This window comes from Oncorhynchus masou, chromosome 10 (assembly GCF_036934945.1).
Source record: "Oncorhynchus masou masou isolate Uvic2021 chromosome 10, UVic_Omas_1.1, whole genome shotgun sequence".
Taxonomy (NCBI): Eukaryota; Metazoa; Chordata; class Actinopteri; order Salmoniformes; family Salmonidae; genus Oncorhynchus; species Oncorhynchus masou.
The window spans coordinates 13,979,966-14,002,040 of NC_088221.1; the positions used below are offsets into that span (position 1 = coordinate 13,979,966).

The 22,075-nt window shown below is 43.6% G+C and overlaps 1 protein-coding gene across 1 annotated transcript; it reads right to left on the reverse strand.

Moving 5' to 3' along the window:
* Positions 1-1,070: 1,070 nt before the first annotated feature.
* Positions 1,071-20,946, reverse strand: LOC135547182 (interferon-induced helicase C domain-containing protein 1-like). Its single transcript, XM_064975939.1, has 16 exons — positions 20,328-20,946; positions 18,302-18,476; positions 17,966-18,142; positions 16,440-16,511; positions 11,820-12,040; positions 10,703-10,913; positions 9,380-9,597; positions 8,128-8,229; positions 7,854-7,977; positions 4,594-4,809; positions 4,234-4,490; positions 3,838-3,987; positions 3,448-3,609; positions 3,119-3,312; positions 2,777-2,870; positions 1,071-2,203 (listed from the first exon to the last, which is right to left on the reverse strand). The coding sequence occupies exons 1-16, from the start codon at positions 20,766-20,768 to the stop codon at positions 2,009-2,011; spliced, it is 3,009 nt and encodes a 1,002-aa protein (XP_064832011.1). The 5' UTR covers positions 20,769-20,946; the 3' UTR covers positions 1,071-2,008.
* Between the last annotated feature and the right edge of the window lie 1,129 nt (positions 20,947-22,075).

A 22,075-nucleotide genomic window follows, 5' to 3' on the forward strand; every position in this document is an offset into this window, starting at 1 on the left:
ATAGTATACCGATAACCATGTGTTGCCACCAAGTGATTGCTATTGCCTCTGTGAATGCAGTACAATTTCCACTGATTTGTTGAAGATATGTTTATGTTAAATCTGACACACTGTAGACAGATATCCACAAGTTCATTTATTTTCATGTTCGGAAAGGACTGAAGCGCCACGAGGTCTTTTACCCTGGCAGATTCTTTCAATGACACCATTAGGTATAAAATCTATCATTTGCGATTGATATCAGGTATTTACTTGTTTTGTTTATTCAATTGCTTCCAATAGAGTATGCATGCATTCCTTGTCACTGTCAGTTTTGTTTTTGAAGTGACCCCGTTTTGCTCATGTGTCTCTCAAAAAGTAACATTTCTGTCTTATTCTCCTATAGATAATGAATACCTGCATAAAACGAGACAAGGCAACATGATGCTTCACAATGCTGAAACGGGATTTCTTTATATATATTAGCAACAAAACATTTGTGAGGTATTTTTCAAGATCATTTTGATGAGGCTTCCCATTAAATACATTTAAAAACACAATTTGTATGTATTTCTAATGTGAATTAGTTTTACTGACCGTAGTAGCACCGATTCTGTATAGGCATTCATCCGCTAGTGGAATGACAAGTCAACTTCATCGCACACTCTCTGGATGTCAAATATTTAACATAACGCAGAAAAATCAAAACTTAAGCACCAAAAAAAAAATATATATACAGTATATGTTACTCCTTCCAATTAAAGTTGCACTTGGCATCCCTTATTAATCTGGAAATTGTAAGGCATACTAGTCAGGGATGCCTCCTCGAAGTCAGCAGCCCAATTAACTTTCAAAGGGCGCTGAATTTACGAAGTGGCTTTTGCATTCACCACATCTCATAAGTAGTCCAGTTATTATCAGTGAACATGGTCAACCTTTGGAATTATATAGAATACATTCGCAAGTTGTGGAGTTCTAGGCATTTTGTGAATAAATTAACATTAATTTGTATGTCTGCAAAGTATATACAGTTTATTCCATGCAGGGGTGTGCCAAGTGACAGAGATGTTTGAAAGCAAACACACATTGGGGCAAATTGCCTGCTCAATTTATTGTCTCATACACTTTACACATTGCAGACATTTGTATTATGGAAATATTTTGAAAGCTATGAATTTAGGATTAAACAAAACAATGAAGAAGAAAAAAGTAATCACGTGGGCACCCATATTTTTTCCTTTTATTACTCCCTGAACTATCAAGTCACAGTAGCCAGGGCAACACATCACCATACCCCTGGACAGGTCACACCTGTGACATTGGGCAAAGTGATAAGTGAATTTACCGACAATACACAAAAAAAACCCCCACCTGTCTAGTGTGTTAGATCTAAACATAAACGTGTGCTGACCGGTGCGGACCATAGGGTCCGGGAAAACACCAGCGGATCCCAAGGGAGAGGAAGTGTGTCGAGAAGTTCAATTTCATTTTTAGTTTGACCCATTCATGATGTATGAGGTATCTGACACAACAACAGCTCGTCTAGGAGCACAGATTAGAAATGTTTTTAAAAGAAAATGTTTGCACACCATATTCAACAAGAAATCTCTCTTCCTGCTGAACCCGTTTCCCCAAATCAGTGATTAAGCATGGAGATATCTAGGGCACATAGTAATGTCATATTTTCTCCACAATCCTTTTTTTTCAATCAGAAAAGCACATTATTCATTTGATTCAACATTTACTGATAGCCATTGACAATAAATTGAATAATACAATGATTAATTCATGACAATTAAAAGCAGCAGCTTGTAAGACACCTGAACCCCCCGTATCATACTGCATCAATGAAGGCTTTCGCAATTAAAAGGATATGAGCAAAGTCACATTGTAAAAGCTTGCACGTGTGCAACTTCAAGAGAAAATGTAAGGCTGATTTATTCAATCCAACTACCACAGATACATGGAGCTGCATGCATTTGTTTTGATTCTTACTTTTCGCAAAACAACCCTTGTCGTTACCATATTATTACATTGATTCTTCATCCTCAGAGCTTTCGGCCACAGATCGAGCGTGTTCAGCATAGTCAAAGGCAGGTAACTGGATACCCAGCTCGCTCCACTTGTTGACGTTCTTCCTCTTTTCATCATACTTCACCAGGAAGTTCTTGACGTGAAGACAGGGACACTCGATTCCACGGTAGAGCATCATTGAACCCCACCTCTGCAGGAAGAAATCGATGTGAGTGGACAGTTGGCTTTGTAACATGCACTTACAGTGGATATAGATTGAAATGTTTGAATATCTATTCAGGGATTGACATTAAGGGTTGCCCTATTGCCTTGGGCAAATGAACTAAGCAGTCACGTAAGTTGAGCCTGCTCTGAAAACAAACAAACAGAAAGAATTCTAGTAGCCTTTAAACTGATCACTTGGGTTTCTCCCAATGGTTTAAGTGAAAGACAGACACTTTATGGCAGTCGGACAAGTTGAGCCTGCTCTGAGAATCTTTGACTGATAACAAACAAAATACAGTAATTCCAGTACTGATCTTTCTGATTCCTCCCATATGTGTAGGTGTAAGGTAGGCCATATGTGGCTCTCCTGCATGTAAAAAGCAAATGTACATTTTTAGGCAAATCTTCAGGCATCCGAAAAAAAAAAAAAAAAATACTCCTTACTTGCTAGATTGGCAAGTGCCTTTCAAAATTTAACTGTTTAATTGTTGTCTATGATAGAACGATAGACGTTGGTGTCGACCTCTCTTTACAGAATTAGGTCAGGGCAGAAGCCTACCTGTCCACAGTCTTTGCATGCTATGAAACCATTGGTCTCGTAGTCCAGGAGCCTTTTAACAAGTGAGGTGTTTTCTCTTTGAATGAAAAGTTCCCTGCAAAAGAGAGAGAAGACATTGTTTCAATAATAACTTACATCTGTGGTTGAGGGGCTGTATGCAGACTCAAGGCAAGCATTTTAAAATGTGAATATAGGGGTTTGGGGTATATCTTTTAGTTTTCTAATGCTAGAACGTGTGTACTACACATCTTTACCAACAACCGTGTACTGTATAGTACTGCTACAAACGTGCACAGGTTGGGTTACTTTGACAAGAGGACAGCTGTTTGCAGCAGAACATACTTAAATTGGGGTGTTACGTTGACTCTGTGCATATTTTCAATGATTTCAACATCTTCCCCAGAGCAGACTGGTTTGTTGCAGCTTCTACAACTGAACTTCACTTTGGACGGGCTCTCCTTTTTCATTCCTTTCTGCTTCTTCTTGGTTGTTCGCACTTTTTCCTCCATGATTGCCTGAATCTGGAATTCTTTAATCTTGCAACAAACAATTAAAACACAATTAGTATATCATTTTTTTTTGACGTTACTCAACTAGGTTTAAGAAATCAAATCTTAAAATATATTTCATTTAACATCAAGCTGGCAGTTAAGAGTTGAGAGGAGACTTACCCTCTTTTCATATTCCTCTTGATCTAATTTCTTGACTTTATCGATAGCTTTGCTCATCATCTTCTCACGGTACTCGTTGACACTCTCTCGTTCGGCGACCCCAGAACCCTCCCCTGCCACTAAGGTATAACTACTGTCCTCAGCTCTGCCTCTGCCTCGGGCCTACAAGACACAAACACAGTAAACATGTTCTCATTAAACCATGGCAGTGAGCGCTTGCAGTCAGGCTAACAGCATGATCGTCTGCTAACCAGTGAATACTATTTATTTGGCGCATACCAAACGAGTTAGCAGACGATACAGAATCTAAGTTCATAGTTCTTAGTTAATAATGACACTGTGGATATTGACATGTTTTTGGCAAAGCCAGTTAACCTTTAAATCACTGACCTGAATCATAGCGATCTCATTGGTCACAAGCTCATATCGTATCACAAAGTTACATGCTGCTATGTCCAGACCCTCTTCGGCCACTGTTGTTGCAATCAGCAAGTTGATCTCCGCATTCTGAAACTTGTTCAAAACATCCCTTTGTTCTGCCTGAGAAACACAAAACGTGGGCAAAACATATGATTCAATACAATGTAATTAAGCACAACTTTACACAGAAGAGGATGTATGACAGTGTGCAATTAGTCAAACAAAGATGAACCAATTTGATGTAATACTACTGTCATCCACTTAAGTACATTTTCACAGTGAATGTTTTCAAAGTGATCTATTTAAGTATAAAAAGCAGAGCTGGCAGACAGCCAGCCTTTGTAAAATGTGAAACCGTGCACTCACAGCGGTCATTGGTTTCACGACACTCTGGCCTCCTCCTCCAATCACATGGCAAGCTTTTACTCCGACCTCCTCGAACTTGGAGTTTTCCTGAACCCATTGAGCTAATGCGATGGCACTGCGACGGGTTTTCGTGAAAATGATCCCTCTAGCCTTTTCTCTAGATGTAAACTCATGCAGGATTTTGGTTCTCAGCTTAGCTAGGCTATTATTTTCATACTGGGGAAGCTTAGCCAACTCCTGCAGTTTCACTTTGCTATCTGCAAGAAAGTAGATTTTGAAGAAAGCCGTGAAAAATAAACTTCCAGGTATCTATGTAGGGCATTACAATGTACTAAAAACATTAGATGTACAGTAAGCTACCTTTAAAGAGTGTGAAAAGGAATCGCTCTGTATCAGTCTTTATGATGGCCTCCTCGTCCTCTGGGGCCACTTTCTTCTTCAGCTCCTCGTCAAAGTATTTGTCCAGGAAGCTGAAGGCATCCCACATGCGGATGGTTTTGCCTAGGTACAGGGCCTCGTTGTACTGCCGTAGATGCTCAGCACAAACTCGCACTTTTTGATTCTCCTCTTTTGCAGCTGTAGGAAAACATTGATAGTTGCTTAGGAACGTACACTGAACAAAAGTACACTGCTCAAAAAAATAAAGGGAACACTTAAACAACACAATGTAACTCCAAGTCAATCACACTTCTGTGAAATCAAACTGTCCACTTAAGAAGCAACACTGATTGACAATACATTTCACATGCTGTTGTGCAAATGGAATAGACAACAGGTGGAAATTATAGTCAATTAGCAAGACACCCCCAATAAAGGAGTGGTTCTGCAGGTGGTGACCACAGACCACTTCTCAGTTCCTATGCTTCATGGCTGATATTTTGGTCACTTTTGAATGCTGGCGGTGCTTTCACTCGTGGTAGCATGAGATGGAGTCTACAACCCACACAAGTGGCTCAGGTAGTGCAGCTCATCAATGCGAGCTGTGGCAAGAAGGTTTGCTGTGTCTGTCAGCGTAGTATCCAGAGCATGGAGGCGCTACCAGGAGACAGGCCAGTACATCAGGAGACGTGGAGGAGGCCGTAGGAGGGCAACAACCCAGCAGCAGGACCACTACCTCCGCCTTTGTGCAAGGAGGAGCAGGAGGAGCACTGCCAGAGCACTGCAAAATGACCTCCAGCAGGCCACAAATGTGCATGTGTCTGCTCAAACAGTCAGAAACAGACTCCATGAAGGTGGTATGAGGGCCCGACGTCCACAGGTGGGGGTTGTGCTTACAGCCCAACACCGTGCAGGACGTTTGGCATTTTCCAGAGAACACCAAGAGTGGCAAATTTGCCACTGGCGCCCTGTGCTCTTCACAGATGAAAGCAGGTTCACACTGAGCACATGTGACAGACATGACAGAGTCTGGAGACGCCGTGGAGAACGTTCTGCTGCCTGCAAGATCCTCCAGCATGACCGGTTTGGCGGTGGGTCAGTCATGGTGTGGGGTGGCATTTCTTTGGGGGGCCGCACAGCCCTCCATGTGCTCGCCAGAGGTAGCCTGACTGCCATAAGGTACCGAGATGAGATCCTCAGACCCCTTGTGAGACCATATGCTGGTGCGGTTGGCCCTGGGTTCCTCCTAATGCTAGACCTCATGTGGCTGGAGTGTGTCAGCAGTTCCTGCAAGAGGAAGGCATTGAAGCTATGGACTGGCCCGCCCGTTCCCCAGACCTGAATCCAATTGAGCACATCTGGGACATCATGTCTCGCTCCATCCACCAACGCCAAGTTGCACCACAGACTGTCCAGGAGTTGGCGGATGCTTTAGTCCAGTTCTGGGAGGATATCCCTCAGCAGACCATCCACCACCTCATTAGGAGCATGCCCAGGTGTTGTAGGGAGGTCATACAGGCACGTGGAGGCAACACACACTACTGAGCCTCATTTTGACTTGTTTTAAGGACATTACATCAAAGTTGTATCAGCCTGTAGTGTGGTTTTCCACTTTAATTTTGAGTGTGACTCCAAATCCAGACCTCCATGGGTTGATAAATTTGATTTCCATTGATAATTTGTGTGACGTTGTTGTCAGCACATTCAACTATGTAGAGAAAAAAGTATTTAATTAGAATATTTCATTCATTCAGATCTAGGATGTGTTATTTTAGTGTTCCCTTTATTTTTTTGAGCAGTGTATAAATGCAATATGCAACAATTTCAAATATTTTACTGAGTTACAGTTCATATAAGGAAATCAGTCAGTTTAAATAAATAAATTAGGCCCTAATCTATAGATTTCACGACTGGGAATACAGATATGTATCTGTTAGTCACAGATACCTTAAAACAGGTTGTGGATCAGAAATCTAGTCAGTATCTGGTGTGACCACCCTTTGCCTCATGTAGTGCGACACATCTCATTCGCATAGAGTTGATCAGGCTGTTGATTGTGGCCTGTGGAATGTTGTCCCACTCCTCTTCAATGGCTGTGCGAAGTTTCTGGATATTCTGGGAACTGGAACACACTGTTGTACAAGTCGATCCAGAGCATCCCAAACAGGCTCAATGTGTGACATGTCTTGTGAGCATGGAAGAAACCGTGCACTCACAGCGGTCATTGGTTTCACGACACTCTGGCCTCCTCCTCCAATCACATGGCAAGCTTTTACTCTGACCTCCTCGAACTTGGAGTTTTCCTGAACCCATTGAGCTAATGCGATGGCATTATGCTTCCAGGAATTGTGTCCTTGCAACATGGGATGTGGATTATCATGATGAAACATGAGTTAATGGCGGTGGATGAATGGCACGACAATGGGCCTCAGGATCTCGTTACGACGCAGAACTGCAGTCAGGTCAAGACCCTGGTGAGGACGATGAGCCAGCAGATGAGATTCCCTGAGATGGTTTCTGACAGTTTGTGCAGAAATTCTTTGGTTGTACAAACTCACAGTTTCATCAGCTGTCCGGGTGGCTGGTTTCAGACGCAGGTAAAGAAGCCGGCTGTGGAGGTCCTGGACTGACGTAGTTACACGTGGTCGGCGGTTGTGAGATCGGTTGGACGTACTGACAAATTCTCTAAAACAACGTTTTATTGTAGAGAAATTAACATTGAATTCTCTGGCAACAGCTCTGGTGGACATTCCTGCAGTCAGCATGCCAATTGTATGCTCCCTCAAAACTTGAGACATCTGTGGCATTGTGTTGTGTGCCAAAAATGCAAATTTTAAGTGACATTTTATTGCCCACAGCACAAGGTGCACCTGTGTAATGATCATGTTGTTTAATCCGCTTCTTGATATGCCACACCTGTCAGGTGGAAGGACTCTCTTGGCATCGGAGAAATGCTCACTAACAGGGATGTAAACAAAAGAGTACACAAAATTCGAGAGAACTACGCTTTTTGTGCATCTGGAAAGTTTCTGGGATCTTTTATTTCAGCTCATGAAACATGGGACCAACACTTTACATGCTGCATTTATATTTTTGTTCAGTATACTGTTGGGGTATAATAGGGTGTCTATTTATTCAGCTATGACACTTGGTATTGAGAACGGTTGAAATATATTTCGATTACGCCTCTTATTAGTAGCCCTCCAGTACAAAAGAACATGAAAATAAATGTGTTCCCTCACCATTTTGTTCTTTCTGGACCACCCACTGCTCATAGTTCTGGGTGCCTAGGTCACAGGTAGGGTTCAGTTCAGCATGGACGTGAATGGCATTCATGACTCCTTTGAGAACATCGCCAAAGGGATCCTGACAAGAGATAATTAAACAGATGTAAGCACATAAATACATTTACATACTTCAAAAACTCAGGATGATGTATATATATATAATTTCATGAAAATCCACATCTCTCTCACTACTGGGAATAAATGATTATTTTTATTTTTTAAAGAGTACCTCTTTTCTCTCCTCGGCAGTGGCTATTTTTTTGTGTGGTTCTTTTTTGTTTTCCCCAAGGTTCCCCGTCATTATTTTGTATGCGTCCAAGTTTGCGCAGATCTACAAAAAAGACAGAACATGAATTGAACCAATGAGCAAAAACATCAAAACAAATACCATGAGGTTTTATTAGAAACCACCTGTCCTCTGTAATACATTCACAAAGCTTAGCAATGCAATACGGTACTTCCAAAGTAGTGTTCTATTAATCAATCACACAGTATATTCAGTGGTGGAAAAAGTACCCAATTGTCATACTTAAGTAAAAGTAAAGATACTCAAGACACCATTTACAAACGAAGCACATATGTTTAGTGAGTCCGCCAGATCAGAGGCAGTAGGGATGACCGGGATGGTCTCTTAACAAGTGCATGGATTGGACCATTTTCCTGTCCTGCTAAGCATTCAAAATATAAAGAGTACTTTTGGATGCCAGGGAAAATGTATGGAGTAAAACACACAAGAATGGAGTAGATGTTGTCAAAAATATAAATAGTAAAGTACAGACACCCCCAAAAAACAACTTAAGTAAAAATACTTTAAAGTACTACTTAAGTACTTTACACCACTGAGTATATTCAAATAAAATAACACTAACATTACTTTGCATCACCACTTCAGTGTGACCCATTGAGAGTTAAAACCAAAAGCTGTTTCCAATTCTTTCCTGTGTGGTGAAAAAAGTTTTTATTTAACCTTTATTTAACCAGGCAAGTCATTAAGAACAAATTCTTATTTACAATGACGACCTATCCCGACCAAACGATGACGACGCTGGGCCAATTGTGCGCCGCGCTATGGGACTCCCAATCACGGCCTGGTTGTGATCCAGCCTGGATTCGAACCAGGGTGTCTGTAGTGACGCCTCTAGCACCGAGATGCAGTGCCTTAGACCGCTGCGCCCCTCAGGAGCCCAACGTAGTCATGGTTAAAAAAAGGCATGGTGAGGTTTACGGCTGCCTGGAGTGCTGAGGCCATGTGGAACATTGGAAACAGCTTGGCTGAGCAGGGGTGAGCACTTAGCAGAGTAGGAACTGAATGAGGAAGGGACAAAGGGTGGGTGGGGCTTGACAGGGAGGGAGGAAAGTGCTTAATGAAAAGAGGAAGGGCAAGAATGAGAATGACGAGGGTATGTGTCTAGAGAGAGAGAGAGAGAATGAGAAAGAGAGAAAAAAAGATATGTAGTCTGGTAGTAGTGTATGGTATTTACTCGTAGAATGTGCTCTTCTGCTTTATCAATTTTCTTGGCTCCCCCGACGCCGGGTGAGGCGGTCAAGCCTAGGATCTGTGGGATGGCCACTGTATCCTTCTGCTCTTTCTTTAACTTGGCGTTCTTGTGCTTCTGCTTGAGGTAGCGGATCATGATGTGGTTATAGACTCCTCCCTTCTGTGTGTGGTGGCACTCATCGATCACAATCAGTGACAAATCTACACAGCAGAAACAAGGAGCAAATACACTCAATGTGATTGTTGGAAGACAAAAGGAAACATATTGGTTTAACATAAGAACGGGTCATATAATGGATATAGGAGACAGCTGGTGTACATTTCAAATTGCAAACATTCCTGCTGTTACTCATTCAACAATCTAAAACCGTCTGACCTTCATAGACCGTAGAAAAGCTTCCGCCCAGACCATTGGTCTGCTGATCACTTTGTCTCCTCCTCCATTACATTCTGCCGTGGGTCTGGTTACATTGCTGTAGGGCTCTTAGGAACAATAGTTGGCTCTAGCTTTACTACCTGATTTCAACAGTCCCTTTGTTTTGTCTCCCATAATGCGAGTGCTGTAAATATACTTAAGTGGCTTATTGACACCCACAAATTACACCCTCCCTGGTCTGGCTCTATGTCTGAGGGCCTCCCACACTAACCACTACTTTTCTAGGAAGTCTGCGATGCATTTTCCACCACACTGCCTGACTGCTGTGTCGCGAGAGTCCATTTCTCAGAAAGGTTTAAATGTGTATTTCACAGCACCGGGAGACGTGTGACGAGGTATGAACATCCACAAATACAAAACAGAAGTGCTATAATTCCCTTCCCCAGAGGGCATAAGAGTCTGGAGTGGAACATTCAGTCTGATGCAGTGACAGAGGCTCTCATGTGAATTTGATCAGCCACACACTGATGGCTTGAACAGACGTGTGGCCTGGAAAGCACCAGAAGAAGAAAAAAAAACTAACCCTCTCAGGCGTTTCAACAAACAGCATATGTTACACCGAGGGAAACTCCACCTTGGACTGGCGAGTGCCAGCAAGAGCAAGCAGGAGAGCCGGAAGCAACTGACTGACAAGAACCTGTCAAATTCATTCTCAGAGGAGACACGTCCTGTTTACTTTCCAATTCGAAACCTCGCTAACGTCCATAGCTGTGGCCAGCAAGCTGACTTTGGACTAAGGAGGAGATAAAAACCCGCGGTCAAAGTTTTACACAAACATGCCTAGCTTACTGCAGATACGTTTCCCATTAACATTACTCCCATCCCAGATGTAGTGATGAGGAAACTCGATTCAAGAAAATTATGCCGAACCTGAAAGTTGAATCCCATCGTCATCTCCACTGTGAGCCCTTTCCAAGTAGTTCTCTAGAAGCTGGGCTGTACAGATGACAATATCATTTTTCTGGACAATGTCTGTGAAGGAGATTTTGAGCTGGGAGTCCCCACTGACCCTCTCAACTTTGTATTTGTTTTTAAGGAACTTCCAGAACTCTGTGGAGTAATGCTGCTCGACCAGGGGCACCTGAAGGAGAACATATCAATATTAGAAAGACTAGAGGTTACTCACATTCAATATGCGAGGGTCTGCCTCTAAAAAGAAAGCTATACTGTATTTCTCACTGTCAGTATGCACTTAGCTGGTGCATATGCACAGTTCTTTATGTTTGAAAGTACAACAACTTATGAACAGAGTTCATTTAAAAAAAAATGGTTTAGACTGACAAATTGGACGTGTGGCACAATAATGAGTGCAAACAAGATTACATATTTAGTGTTTTTGAGTTTGGGGAGGTACTCACTTCCCTGCCAAAAACAGCACTAGAAAAGTGATTTCTACTTCAATGAAGATGCATATCATGTTGTGTGTTTTTATTGAATTAATTTCTCAAATTGGATCGGGATGTACATTTTAGATGCTGAGAAAAAGACCACTAAGTAACTCCATAACACAGTCACACTTGTTGGGGTGTGCATCGTTTATATGCAGCGCTCGACTTGGGCAGGAGCTCACTGGAGCTGAGTACGGGGACCTACATTTTTCTACTGCTGGACTTCATGCACCTCATATAATATTAGCTCAAAAGTATTGTGAAGCTCCTGCACTTAAATATTAACAGTACCGGCACCCAAAATGAGTACCAGCATACCCTACATGTGAACCGTGCTAGATGTGACATGACGATGGTTTTTCCAATATAGAAAAAGAACATGGGAATGTCTGTGCCAAACTGAAAAGTGTAAAGTGGTGTATTCTATTACTCTTAAAGGTCATTATTTGTGAAGAGTAGAGACTGTCATGCCCAGTACTATACTGTGCTAGCAGCTTTCTTTGTGATCTCTATAGGCCTAGCTACAGTATTTTACAATACACACACATACAGTACAGACAGGTTGTGTGCATGGGACATTGTATGGGAAACTGGAGTACCTTGTTCACCAAGACGACCACTTTCCCTGGTCGGCCCTCTTTCCTCCTGCTGTCCAGATGTTCTTTGGTAATATAGACAGCAACTCTGGTTTTACCACTTCCTGTCGGGAGGCATATGATGATGTTTTTTCCCTCCAAGGCGGGCCTGGCCACGTCCATCTGATAATCTCGAAGAACAATGACAGCTTTTGGGGAGCTTTCAGCAGCAGGGGCAATGCAGCCTGTTTAGAGCAGAGGAGCGAGGTTCAGATCAAAATTGTTGTCCACATCAGCACCCTGAAAATCCTTCTTTAACTCACCTACACCAACATTGATTGAAGTGGATTTAACAAGTGACATATAAAAGGGATCGTAGCTTTCACCTGGATTCACCTGGTCAGTCTATGTTATTGGAAAAGCAGGTGTGCTTCCATGTATAACTACAAGGAAACCATTTTAATCTCCCTACGCATACATTGTATGTTAGAGGTCTCTTGTCTCAACTAGCATTATTAAATTGGACTCCGGCAACAAAAACCAACGGAGAGATATGGTGTCCTAAACTCAACAGGAAAATGACAGTGAACGTTGTGGTCTCCTGGTCTTTGATCAGCAAATCCCAGACTTATTAGAGAGGAGATTCCACCATGGTTAATGCCATGTCAATAAGATACGAATCCCACAAAGTATTTTTCCACCTGATGGAGAAAGCAGAACGCAATATACTGTATTTTAATGAAGTACTCCCAATGTCTTCTTTAAACCGCAGAGCACACATGCAACTGGTTTATGGAAATGCACCATATCCCCATATGTATTGGATCTGCTCACGTCAGGCATTCTGCCCAACTTCCAGAGTAGCTAAATAAATCAAAAATCCCCAACATGTGGCTGAATATGGTGACTCATGGTCTCGATAGCAGAGTAATGTAAGCAAGATTGAGAGTAACTCAAACTAAAGGCAATATACAAACAGGCACACAGTGGTGTCATCAGAGGCTGGTTTGAGTGACAGGAGCTGTCCGCGTCGGTGTGTTAGGCTTCACCTGGCCGAGGCCTGCAGCTGGCTCATCTGCCACGTAACATTGACATCCCATGACTCATCACTCCGTATCATCATCATGATGTCACAGACCCCTTGTGGCGGAATCATGGCATAAATATCAATTGGCTGATTTATAAAAAGCCTATTAAAGTGAACTAATCAGTCACCTTTTTATGTGAGGTGAGAAAACTAAAAGTGTTGCCTCTAAAAGGGCCAAATTCCTTCATACTTAAATGGATTTCAAGCGTGTGAAACATGTGGAAACCCAAGGCATCACTGTCTAACATACAGTACCAGTACATACTCATTCCAGGGTTTTTCTTTATTTGACTATTTCTTACATTGTAGAATAGTAGAAGACATCAAAACTATGAAATAAATATGGAATCATGTAGTAACCAAAAAAAGTGTTAAATCAAAATATATTTTAGATTTTAGATTCTTCAAAGTAGCCACCCTTTGCCTTGATGACAGCTTTGTGCACTCTTGGCATATTACTGAATCATAACCATGTAACAACATCCAACTCTTCCTTTAGTCCCTATATGGACTCTAAATAGCATGTGTTTGCAATTGGGAGCTTTGGCTATGCTCCGTCCTCTTTAACCTGTGTGGCTTGTCATGATACGCATTGAACATACTCTCTGAGCCAAATAGGATAGAGTTCCCTAGAGCCTTCCATTCAAACTGGTCTCTCATTCCATTTCTCTCCCACCCAAACTATGGATTCTCCTCCGAATGGAAAAACCAATAGAAAGTTCCTTTCATTCTATCATATTCAAAAGGTTAACTAAAGTACAAGCAACAATGCCTATTATACCTTTACTATAATTACAAATTAATAATTATTTTTAGGGATCTATATTATTCATCAGCGCAACACCTGGTTCTGAAATTCGATTGGTCGAGGTCCTGACTGTCACGCCCTGGCCATAGTTTACTTTGTATGTATCTATGTTTTGATTGGTCAGGGTGTGATCTGAGTGGGCATTCTATGTTGGATGTCTTGTTTGTCTATTTCTGTGTTTGGCCTGATATGGTTCTCAATCAGGGGCAGGTGTTAGTCATGGTCTCTGATTGGGAACCATATTTAGGTAGCCTGGGTTTCACTGTGTGTTTGTGGGTGATTGTTGCTGTCTCTTGCACCAGATCGTTTTTCGTACGTTTGTTATTTTGTCGTGTATAGTTTCCGTATTAAATAAAATGAATCACAACTACGCTGCATTTTGGTCCGCTCCTCCTTCCCACAACGAAAGCCGTGACAGAATCACCCACCACAACAGGACCAAGCGGCGTGGTAACAGGCAAAAGAAACAGCAGGAGCAACAAAAGAAGGAATGGACATGGGAGGACGAATTAGACGGAGAAGGACCCTGGGCTCAGCCTGGAGAATACCGCCGCCCCAAGGAAGAACTGGAGACGGGGAAAGCGGAGAGGCGTCGGTATTAGGATGCAGCACGGCGAAGCGGATGGAAGCCCGAGAGTCAGCCCCAAAATTTATGGGGGGGGGGGCTCAGGGAGAGTGTGGCAGAGTCAGGAGTCAGACCTGAGCCCACTCTCCCTGTTTATTGTGAGGAGCAAAGGAGGAGACCAGAACCAGAGCCGGTGTTGGAGGTGAGCGAAACAGAGACTGTGAAGGAGTTAATGGGGAAATTGGAGGAGAGAGTAATGTGGGAGTTGCTGTGTTGGTGCTTTAAATATGGAATTCGCCCGACTGGGGGCTTGTCGGGGATTTGATGACACCTGGGTCAGCGCTCCATACTCGTCCTGAGGTGCGTGCTAGTCGGCTGGTGAAGTTGGTGCCAGCCTCACGCACCAGGCCTCCTGTGCACCTCCCGAGCCTTGCATGTCCTGTGCCAGCACTGCTTTCAAGATCTCCAGTATGCCTTCACGGTCTAGCCCATCCTGTGCCACCTCCACACACCAGCCCTCCGATGGCAGCTCCCCGCACCAGGCTTTCTGTGCGTGTCCTCGGCCCAGTACCACCAGTGCCAGCACTAAGCATCAGGCCTACAGTGCGCCTCGCCTCTCCAGCGCTGCCGGAGCCTTCCTCCTCTCCTGCGCTGCCGGAGTCTCCCGCCTGTTCAGCGCAGTCAGAGCCTTCCTCCTCTACAGCGCTGACAGAGTCTCCTGCCTGTTCAGCGCAGCCAGAGCCTTCCTCCTCTCCTGCGTTGCTGGAGTCTCCTGCCTGTTTAGCGCAGCCAGAGCTGGCAGCCTGCATGGAGCAGCCGGAGCTGCCAGTCTGCATGGAGCAGCCGGAGCTGCCAGTCTGCATGGAGCAGCCGGAGCTGCCAGTCTGCAAGGAGCTGCCAGTCTGCAAGGAGCTGCCAGAGCCGCCAGTCTGCATGGAGCAGCCAGAGCCGCCAGTCTGCAAGGAGCATCCAGAGCCGTCAGTCAGCATGGAGCAGCCAGAGCCGTCAGTCAGCATGGAGCAGCCAGAGCCGTCAGTCAGCATGGAGCAGCCAGAGCCGTCAGTCAGCATGGAGCAGCCAGAGCCGTCAGTCAGCATGGAGCAGCCAGAGCCGTCAGTCAGCATGGAGCAGCCAGAGCCGTCAGTCAGCATGGAGCAGCCAGAGCCGTCAGTCAGCATGGAGCAGCCAGAGCCGTCAGTCAGCATGGAGCAGCCAGAGCCGCCAGTCAGCATGGAGCAGCCAGAGCCGTCAGTCTGCCAGGATCCGCCAGTCAGCCAGACTCTTCCAGATCCGCCAGTCAGCCAGACTCTTCCAGATCCGCCAGTCAGCCAGACTCTTCCAGATCCGCCAGTCAGCCAGACTCTTCCAGATCCGCCAGTCAGCCAGACTCTTCCAGATCCGCCAGACTCTTCCAGATCCGCCAGTCAGCCAGGATCTGCCAGAGCCTCCCGCCTGTCCGGCGCTGCTGCCGGGGTCTCCCGCCTGTCCGGCGCTGCTGCCGGGGTCTCCCGCCTGTCCGGCGCTGCTGCCGGGGTCTCCCGCCTGTCCGGCGCTGCTGCCGGGGTCTCCCGCCTGTCCGGCGCTGCTGTCGGGGTCTCCCGCCTGTCCGGTGCTGCTGCCGGAGTCTGAAGAGCCCCTCTGTCCCGAGCTGCCCCTCTGTCCCGAGCTGCCCCTCTGTCCCGAGCTGCCCCTCTGTCCCGAGCTGCCCCTCTGTCCCGAGCTGCCCCTCTGTCCCGAGCTGCCCCTCTGTCCCGAGCTGCCCCTCTGTCCCGAGCTGCCCCTCTGTCCCGTGTTGTTAAGTAGGGTTGCCGTGGCTGGGAGGTCACGGAAGGGGACAAGGTGGGGGAAGACTGCGGTGAAGTGGGGGCCACATCCAGCACCAGAGCCACCACCGCGGACAGATGCCCACCGAGACCATACCCGATAGGTTCAGGTTTTGCGGCCGGAGTCCGCACCTTGGGGGGGGGCACTACAAAGTAAACTATGGCCAAGGCATGACAGTTGTTCAAACTGTTTTAAAAAGAGCCTATGCTATGAATCTAACATGTGATCCAACTGCATTATTTTCTAAGGTAATGTCAGATACAGTTTCTAACTTTTGTTCAAAGAATGATTAGGGGTTGAGCTATTTTCCAAAAATTGCTGCATATGAAACAGAACAGGACAAGGTGAATTAAATATTACCTGACATTGAGAGATCCAAGCTATTTTCCGGTTTCCCATTTTCCATTGGTTCTTCTGTGCCACTATATATGTCTAAAAATATCAAACAATAAATTATTTACACAACTGGCGTGTTAATACTTTTCAAAGGTTAAAGTCATCCATCTCAATGTGATATTTTCAGCTTAATGTGTTAACATTTGTTTACACAGACTTTATACTGCACAAAATATAAATGCAACATGTATTGTGTTGGTCGCATGTTTAATGAGCTGAAATAAAAGATCCCAGATATTTTCCATACGCGCAAAAAGCTTATTTGTCTCTAATTTTGTTCACAAATTGGTTTACATCCCTGTTAATAAGCATTTCTCCTTTACCAAGATAATCCATCCACCTGACAGATGCGGCATATCAAGAAACTGATTAAACAGTATGATCATTACACAGGTGCACCTTGTGCTGGGGGGCATTAAAAAGGCCACTCTAAAATGTGCAGTTTTGTCACACAACACAATGACACAGATGTCTCAAGTTGAGGGAGCATGCTGACTGCAGGAATGTCCACCAGAGCTGTTGCCAGATAATTTAATGTTCTCTACCATAAGCCGCCTCCATCGTCATTTTAGAGAATTTGGCAGTATGTCCAACCGGCCTCATAACCACAGTCCACATGTAACCATGCCAGCCCAGGACCGCCACATCTGGCTTCTTCACCTGCGGTATCGTCTGAGACCAGGCACCTGGACAGCTGATGAAACGGAGAAGTATTTCTGTCTGTAATAAAGCCCTTTTGTGGGGAAAAACTCATTCTGATTGGCTGGGACGGGCTCCCAACATGGCTGTACTCTAGCCCAGTCATGTGAAATCCATAAATTAGGGCATAATTCATTTATTTCAATTGATTGATTTCCTTCTATGAACTATAACTCAGTAAAATTGTTGCATGTTGTGTTTATATTTTTGTTCAGTATAAATACTGTACAGTTGAAGTCGGATGTTTACATACACCTTAGCCAAATACATTTTGAGCTCAGTTTTTCACAATTCCTGACACTTAATCGTAGTAAAAATTCCCCGTCTTTAGGTCAGTTAGGATCACCACTTTATTTTAAGAATGTGAAATGTTAGAATAATAGTAGTTTGTAAAACAAGAAATGTGTGGAGTGGTTGAAAAACAAGTTTTAATGACTCCAACCTAAGCGTATGTAAACTTTCGACTTCAACAGAATTTACTGCTTTGAACTAGTACTGCTTCAGTGTTTCAAAAATGTGTCTGCAATGCACCTTCCTCTAGCACTCTACTTATTTATCCTTAAAGGTTGAATATCCAACCTGTTCATAAAGCATCTCAGAGGAGGAGTGCTGACCTATGAACAGGCATGTCGCCCGTGTCCATGAATTATAATCTAAAATGCAAAACTGACCCCAGATCAGCACTCCTACTATGAGACGCTTTATGAACAAAAGGCCCAGCCCTACAACCTTGACTCTCATGATCAATGCTGTAAAGGTCAGTAAAAGGTTGTGACTGTGTTATATTGCACCTGCAATTTCTGAGTCAGCCTCTGAAGGTTCATCCAGATGCATGCTGGTCACACTGCTATCCAATGTCTCCTGCTCTGGGAGAAAAGATTTCCCCGCTGCTTCTACAGGACCCTCCTCCACCATGGGATCCACATTCCCTGGAGCTTCATTCACAGCCATCAGGACACCTGGCTCATCTGGTGTATTTGTCATGTTATAAATTATATCATGATGGGAAAAAGACAGGGATAGGCTAGTCAATATTTACAACTTATTCAAAGCTACTTTTCAAGTTCAAATGAGCATGGTTTCGGCGAGCATGAAGGACAATGTATGGGCAATCTATACATTCTTACCTATCAAGTTATCACCAGGTGACTCCCCTGTCAATTCTTTACACAGGTCATTGTGTTCAGTGACCTGTAAGGACTTCAAGAAGATGGAGAACCATCCGGGCGGGAATCTCACGATTCTCCTGAGCAGTTCACGAGCACCACCCATATTTCCTCGGTTTTGACATTCAGCTAAAATCTAAAACAGAAATAGAATGGGTTAAAAATAGGCTAATGTAAGCGTTATGTACTCACATCAAAGCTGCAGTGCAGTTAGTGGCATTAGTCTGCCCTCATCTGGTCCAGAGGTATATGACATAAATGCACTAAGAGGACAGTTTATTAGGTACACCCATCTAGTACCGGGATGTATCCCCCTTTGCCCCCAGAACATAGTGAATTCTTCGGGACAGTAAAACATTGGTGAATTGTCATCAAGAGATGTAACGTGTGCTAGGAAAACATTCCCCACACCATTACGCCACCAGTCTGTACCATTGACACCAGGCAGGATGGGGCCATGGACTCATGCTGCTGAGCCAAATCCTGACTGCCATCAGCATGATGCAACAGGAACCGGGTTTCCTTGGACCAGGCAATCTTTTTCCACTCCTCAACTGTCCAGTGTTGGTGATAGCTGCCCACGCTTCTTGTTTTTAGTTGATTCCGGTGTGGTTGTCTGCTGCAATAGCCCACACCCGTCCCACCCGTGACAAGGACCGACGCGTTGTGCATTCAGAGATGCCGTTCTGTACACCGTTGTACACTGCACCATTATTTGCCTGTTTGGGGCCCGCATGTCATCTTGACGATTTTTTGCCATTCTCTTTCTGGCACTGACAAATATACCATGCTCAAAAAGGATTTTCTCTGATTGTCTATGCTATTAAAATGTGGGAGAAAAGGGAAACAAATAATGCATTCTGAGTTTTTGGGAGGCGAAGGACACGGTCTACTAGTGTCCTAGCTAGCTGTGTACCAGTGTCCTCCCGGTGGGAGCGAAGGACACTGTGTGTTAGCTAGCTAGATAGTTATCTCTAGAAGGACTCTGGTACACAGCAGGAGGGTAGTGGGGGCGACACCGGTAGCTCAACAAGGTCTCACTGCAGAATTAGACATTTATCCACATTCTCTAAAAGTCAAATTTCGAAGTGTTTTTGTTGCTCCTGCTGCTCTGTATCATTTAATTTCTCCAAAAGGTCAAATAGATTTTTTTTTTTTAATTCCAAAACACTAATATAAAAATTACAACTAGTGTCCACGACTGGGATCGAACACGAAACCTTCTGATCCAGAGTCATGGGATTGTTGCTCCTGCTGCACTCTATCGTTTCCATCTCTCAAAATGTCTAATTTTAAGGGTTAAATTGAGGCACTCATTCCGAATGGTTACGGTAAGGGTCAAGGTCTGGGATAGGGTTAAAACATTAAAACAAACCTTTGGACCAGAGCCATGGGATTATGTCCATCCACCACCCCCATCCATAACACTCTTGTTACAGAATCCCCCTGCATGTTTTGTTGTTTATGTGTGACTGGAGCTGCGCTGACTGACTCCCACCAAACCTCACCCTTTCTCGCCTTCACATGAGAGATTAATATCACCTCCAGCTCATGGCTTCAGCCAATCGGACCAATAGCCATGCAGTCTCTCTAGGCCCGGATTGGCTTTGCAAATCATACTTTACAAATATCTATTCGGGCCTGTGTATTTATCTCGTGTATAGCATATTTATTATATATCTGTTTCTGTTCATTCTGTTTACAGCTAGTTAAAAACGCAGATCATACTGTTATTTCCTTTTTGACCCACATTTTAAATCGCACACAATCAGGGGATATCCAGAATATTGCCATGCAGGAATGCCTTGATTGTGAGCCGAAATTGCACCCTTCTTGTACATTTAGGTCATCATTAATAATCTGATTTAATAAGAGTTTTAAAAAAAACGTTTTTTATTTAACCAGGCAAGTCAGTTATGAACAAATTCTTATTTACAATGACGGCCTACCCCGGCCAAACCCGGATGACGCACATACAACTACTTACAATTTCACGGTCCTCTGTGGTGAGAATACCTTTAGAAAAACAATCCCAGCAAACATCAGTAGTCTTCATCGCCAAAAGACTTGGCGACAGAAGTTCAATTAGTCTGACGCAGTTGTCATTCTCTGCCTCCAGAGCAGGACATGGAGGGCTATTCTCCACGTAGGTGGCAGCATGTTTACAACCCCCAGCTGACAGTGCATCCACAAACTCCCTGAACCAACCATTCGGAAGTGGCCGGATCCTGACGATTGTATCAATAAGTAGATCCACTGCCTTTAGATTGCTCTCTTTTCTCGCCTTAGTTCGGATCAAGTCCTTGTTGTCATTGTCTAAGAAGTTCAGGTGATCCAGTACAAAATCGATTTCAATGAGTTTCCGCAGCCTCGGTCTGAAGTCCTCAATCAGACTGATGTTGGCGGTGTTATCTTTGTCAGTGGCCATCGATCAGGTTGATCAGAGATATATACACGAAATGCCTGGTCACATCGAAGTCCTGAGTCACGTAGAAAAGCACACGGAAGAGTAGGCTAACTGCAGTGCAAATAGTTAAATCAACATGAGTCAATCGAGATTCTATTCCCGTCAATGCAAGCACTTTCAGTTTCGTTTCTCCCTCTTCAATCTGGTTTCCACCAGTTACCACAGCCACAAAGTCAACATATTAATGAAAACTAAAATGAGCTATTTGGTCTTATTTTAAGTTAGGCATAAGTTAAGCAGTGTGGTTAGGTTTAAAATAACATTTTAAGATGATACACTGTAGAAATAAGCGAGGTTTATGATTTTTTTTATTTTTTTTTATTAACAACAAATCAATACAGGAAGTACATGTGGGAACACAAGTATATATGAATAATATACAATGGACAATTGGGCTAGGAGTAGGGCTAAGGGGTACAATATCACATTACACAAGGACCTTAAGGGACATACATACACTTATAATTGTAACAGCTTTTTTGTTAGTAGAGTATTTAATTGTCTTAAAATACAGTTCAATTTCTTTTTGTAATGTAAGAACATTTGTTTTTTTTGTTTGTAAATTTACATTTGTGAATATGAAATTTGGCAAAAAGAATTATGAAATTAATTACATAAAAATGTTTCAGCTTATTTCTATCGTAGGTAAAGATTCCAAGCAGTACATCCCTCCATAGGCGAGGTTTATGACTTTATGGCTGTGGAAACTAGTGACGACACTGCAGTCTCGAGGAAGCACTGCCATACAATTGCCTACCACTAGAGCAATGTATTGATAAAAAAACGAGCTGTTGACTACTAAACTTCCAATAAATGGAACGATTGAGGAACACCGGTGTGAATCCACCTATAATACAAAACAAACCAGCCCGGTCTCAGAGCGTTTCGTATTATTCTATTCATAAATCTCAGACACTAGATTTAGTATGATATAATGTTTGGTATGGTTAAGTAAAAATGATGGGTGGGTTTATATCGCAAACATCTAGCAACCCAATGGTTTTTAGTTAAATTTTCATCATGGACAACTTTAGAATTTTAGCTAATTCACCTACTTACTACTTTTTAGCTACTTTGTGCCTACTTAGCATGTTAGCTTACCCTAACCTCAACCCTTCCCCTAACCTTAACTCTTTAACCTAACTCCTAAACCCCTAGCCTAGCTAATGTTAGCGAGCTAACTAACGTTAGCCACCTAGTTAGAATTTGTAAATTATCATACGTTTTGCAAATTCTTAACATATTGTACATTTTGCAAATTCGTAACA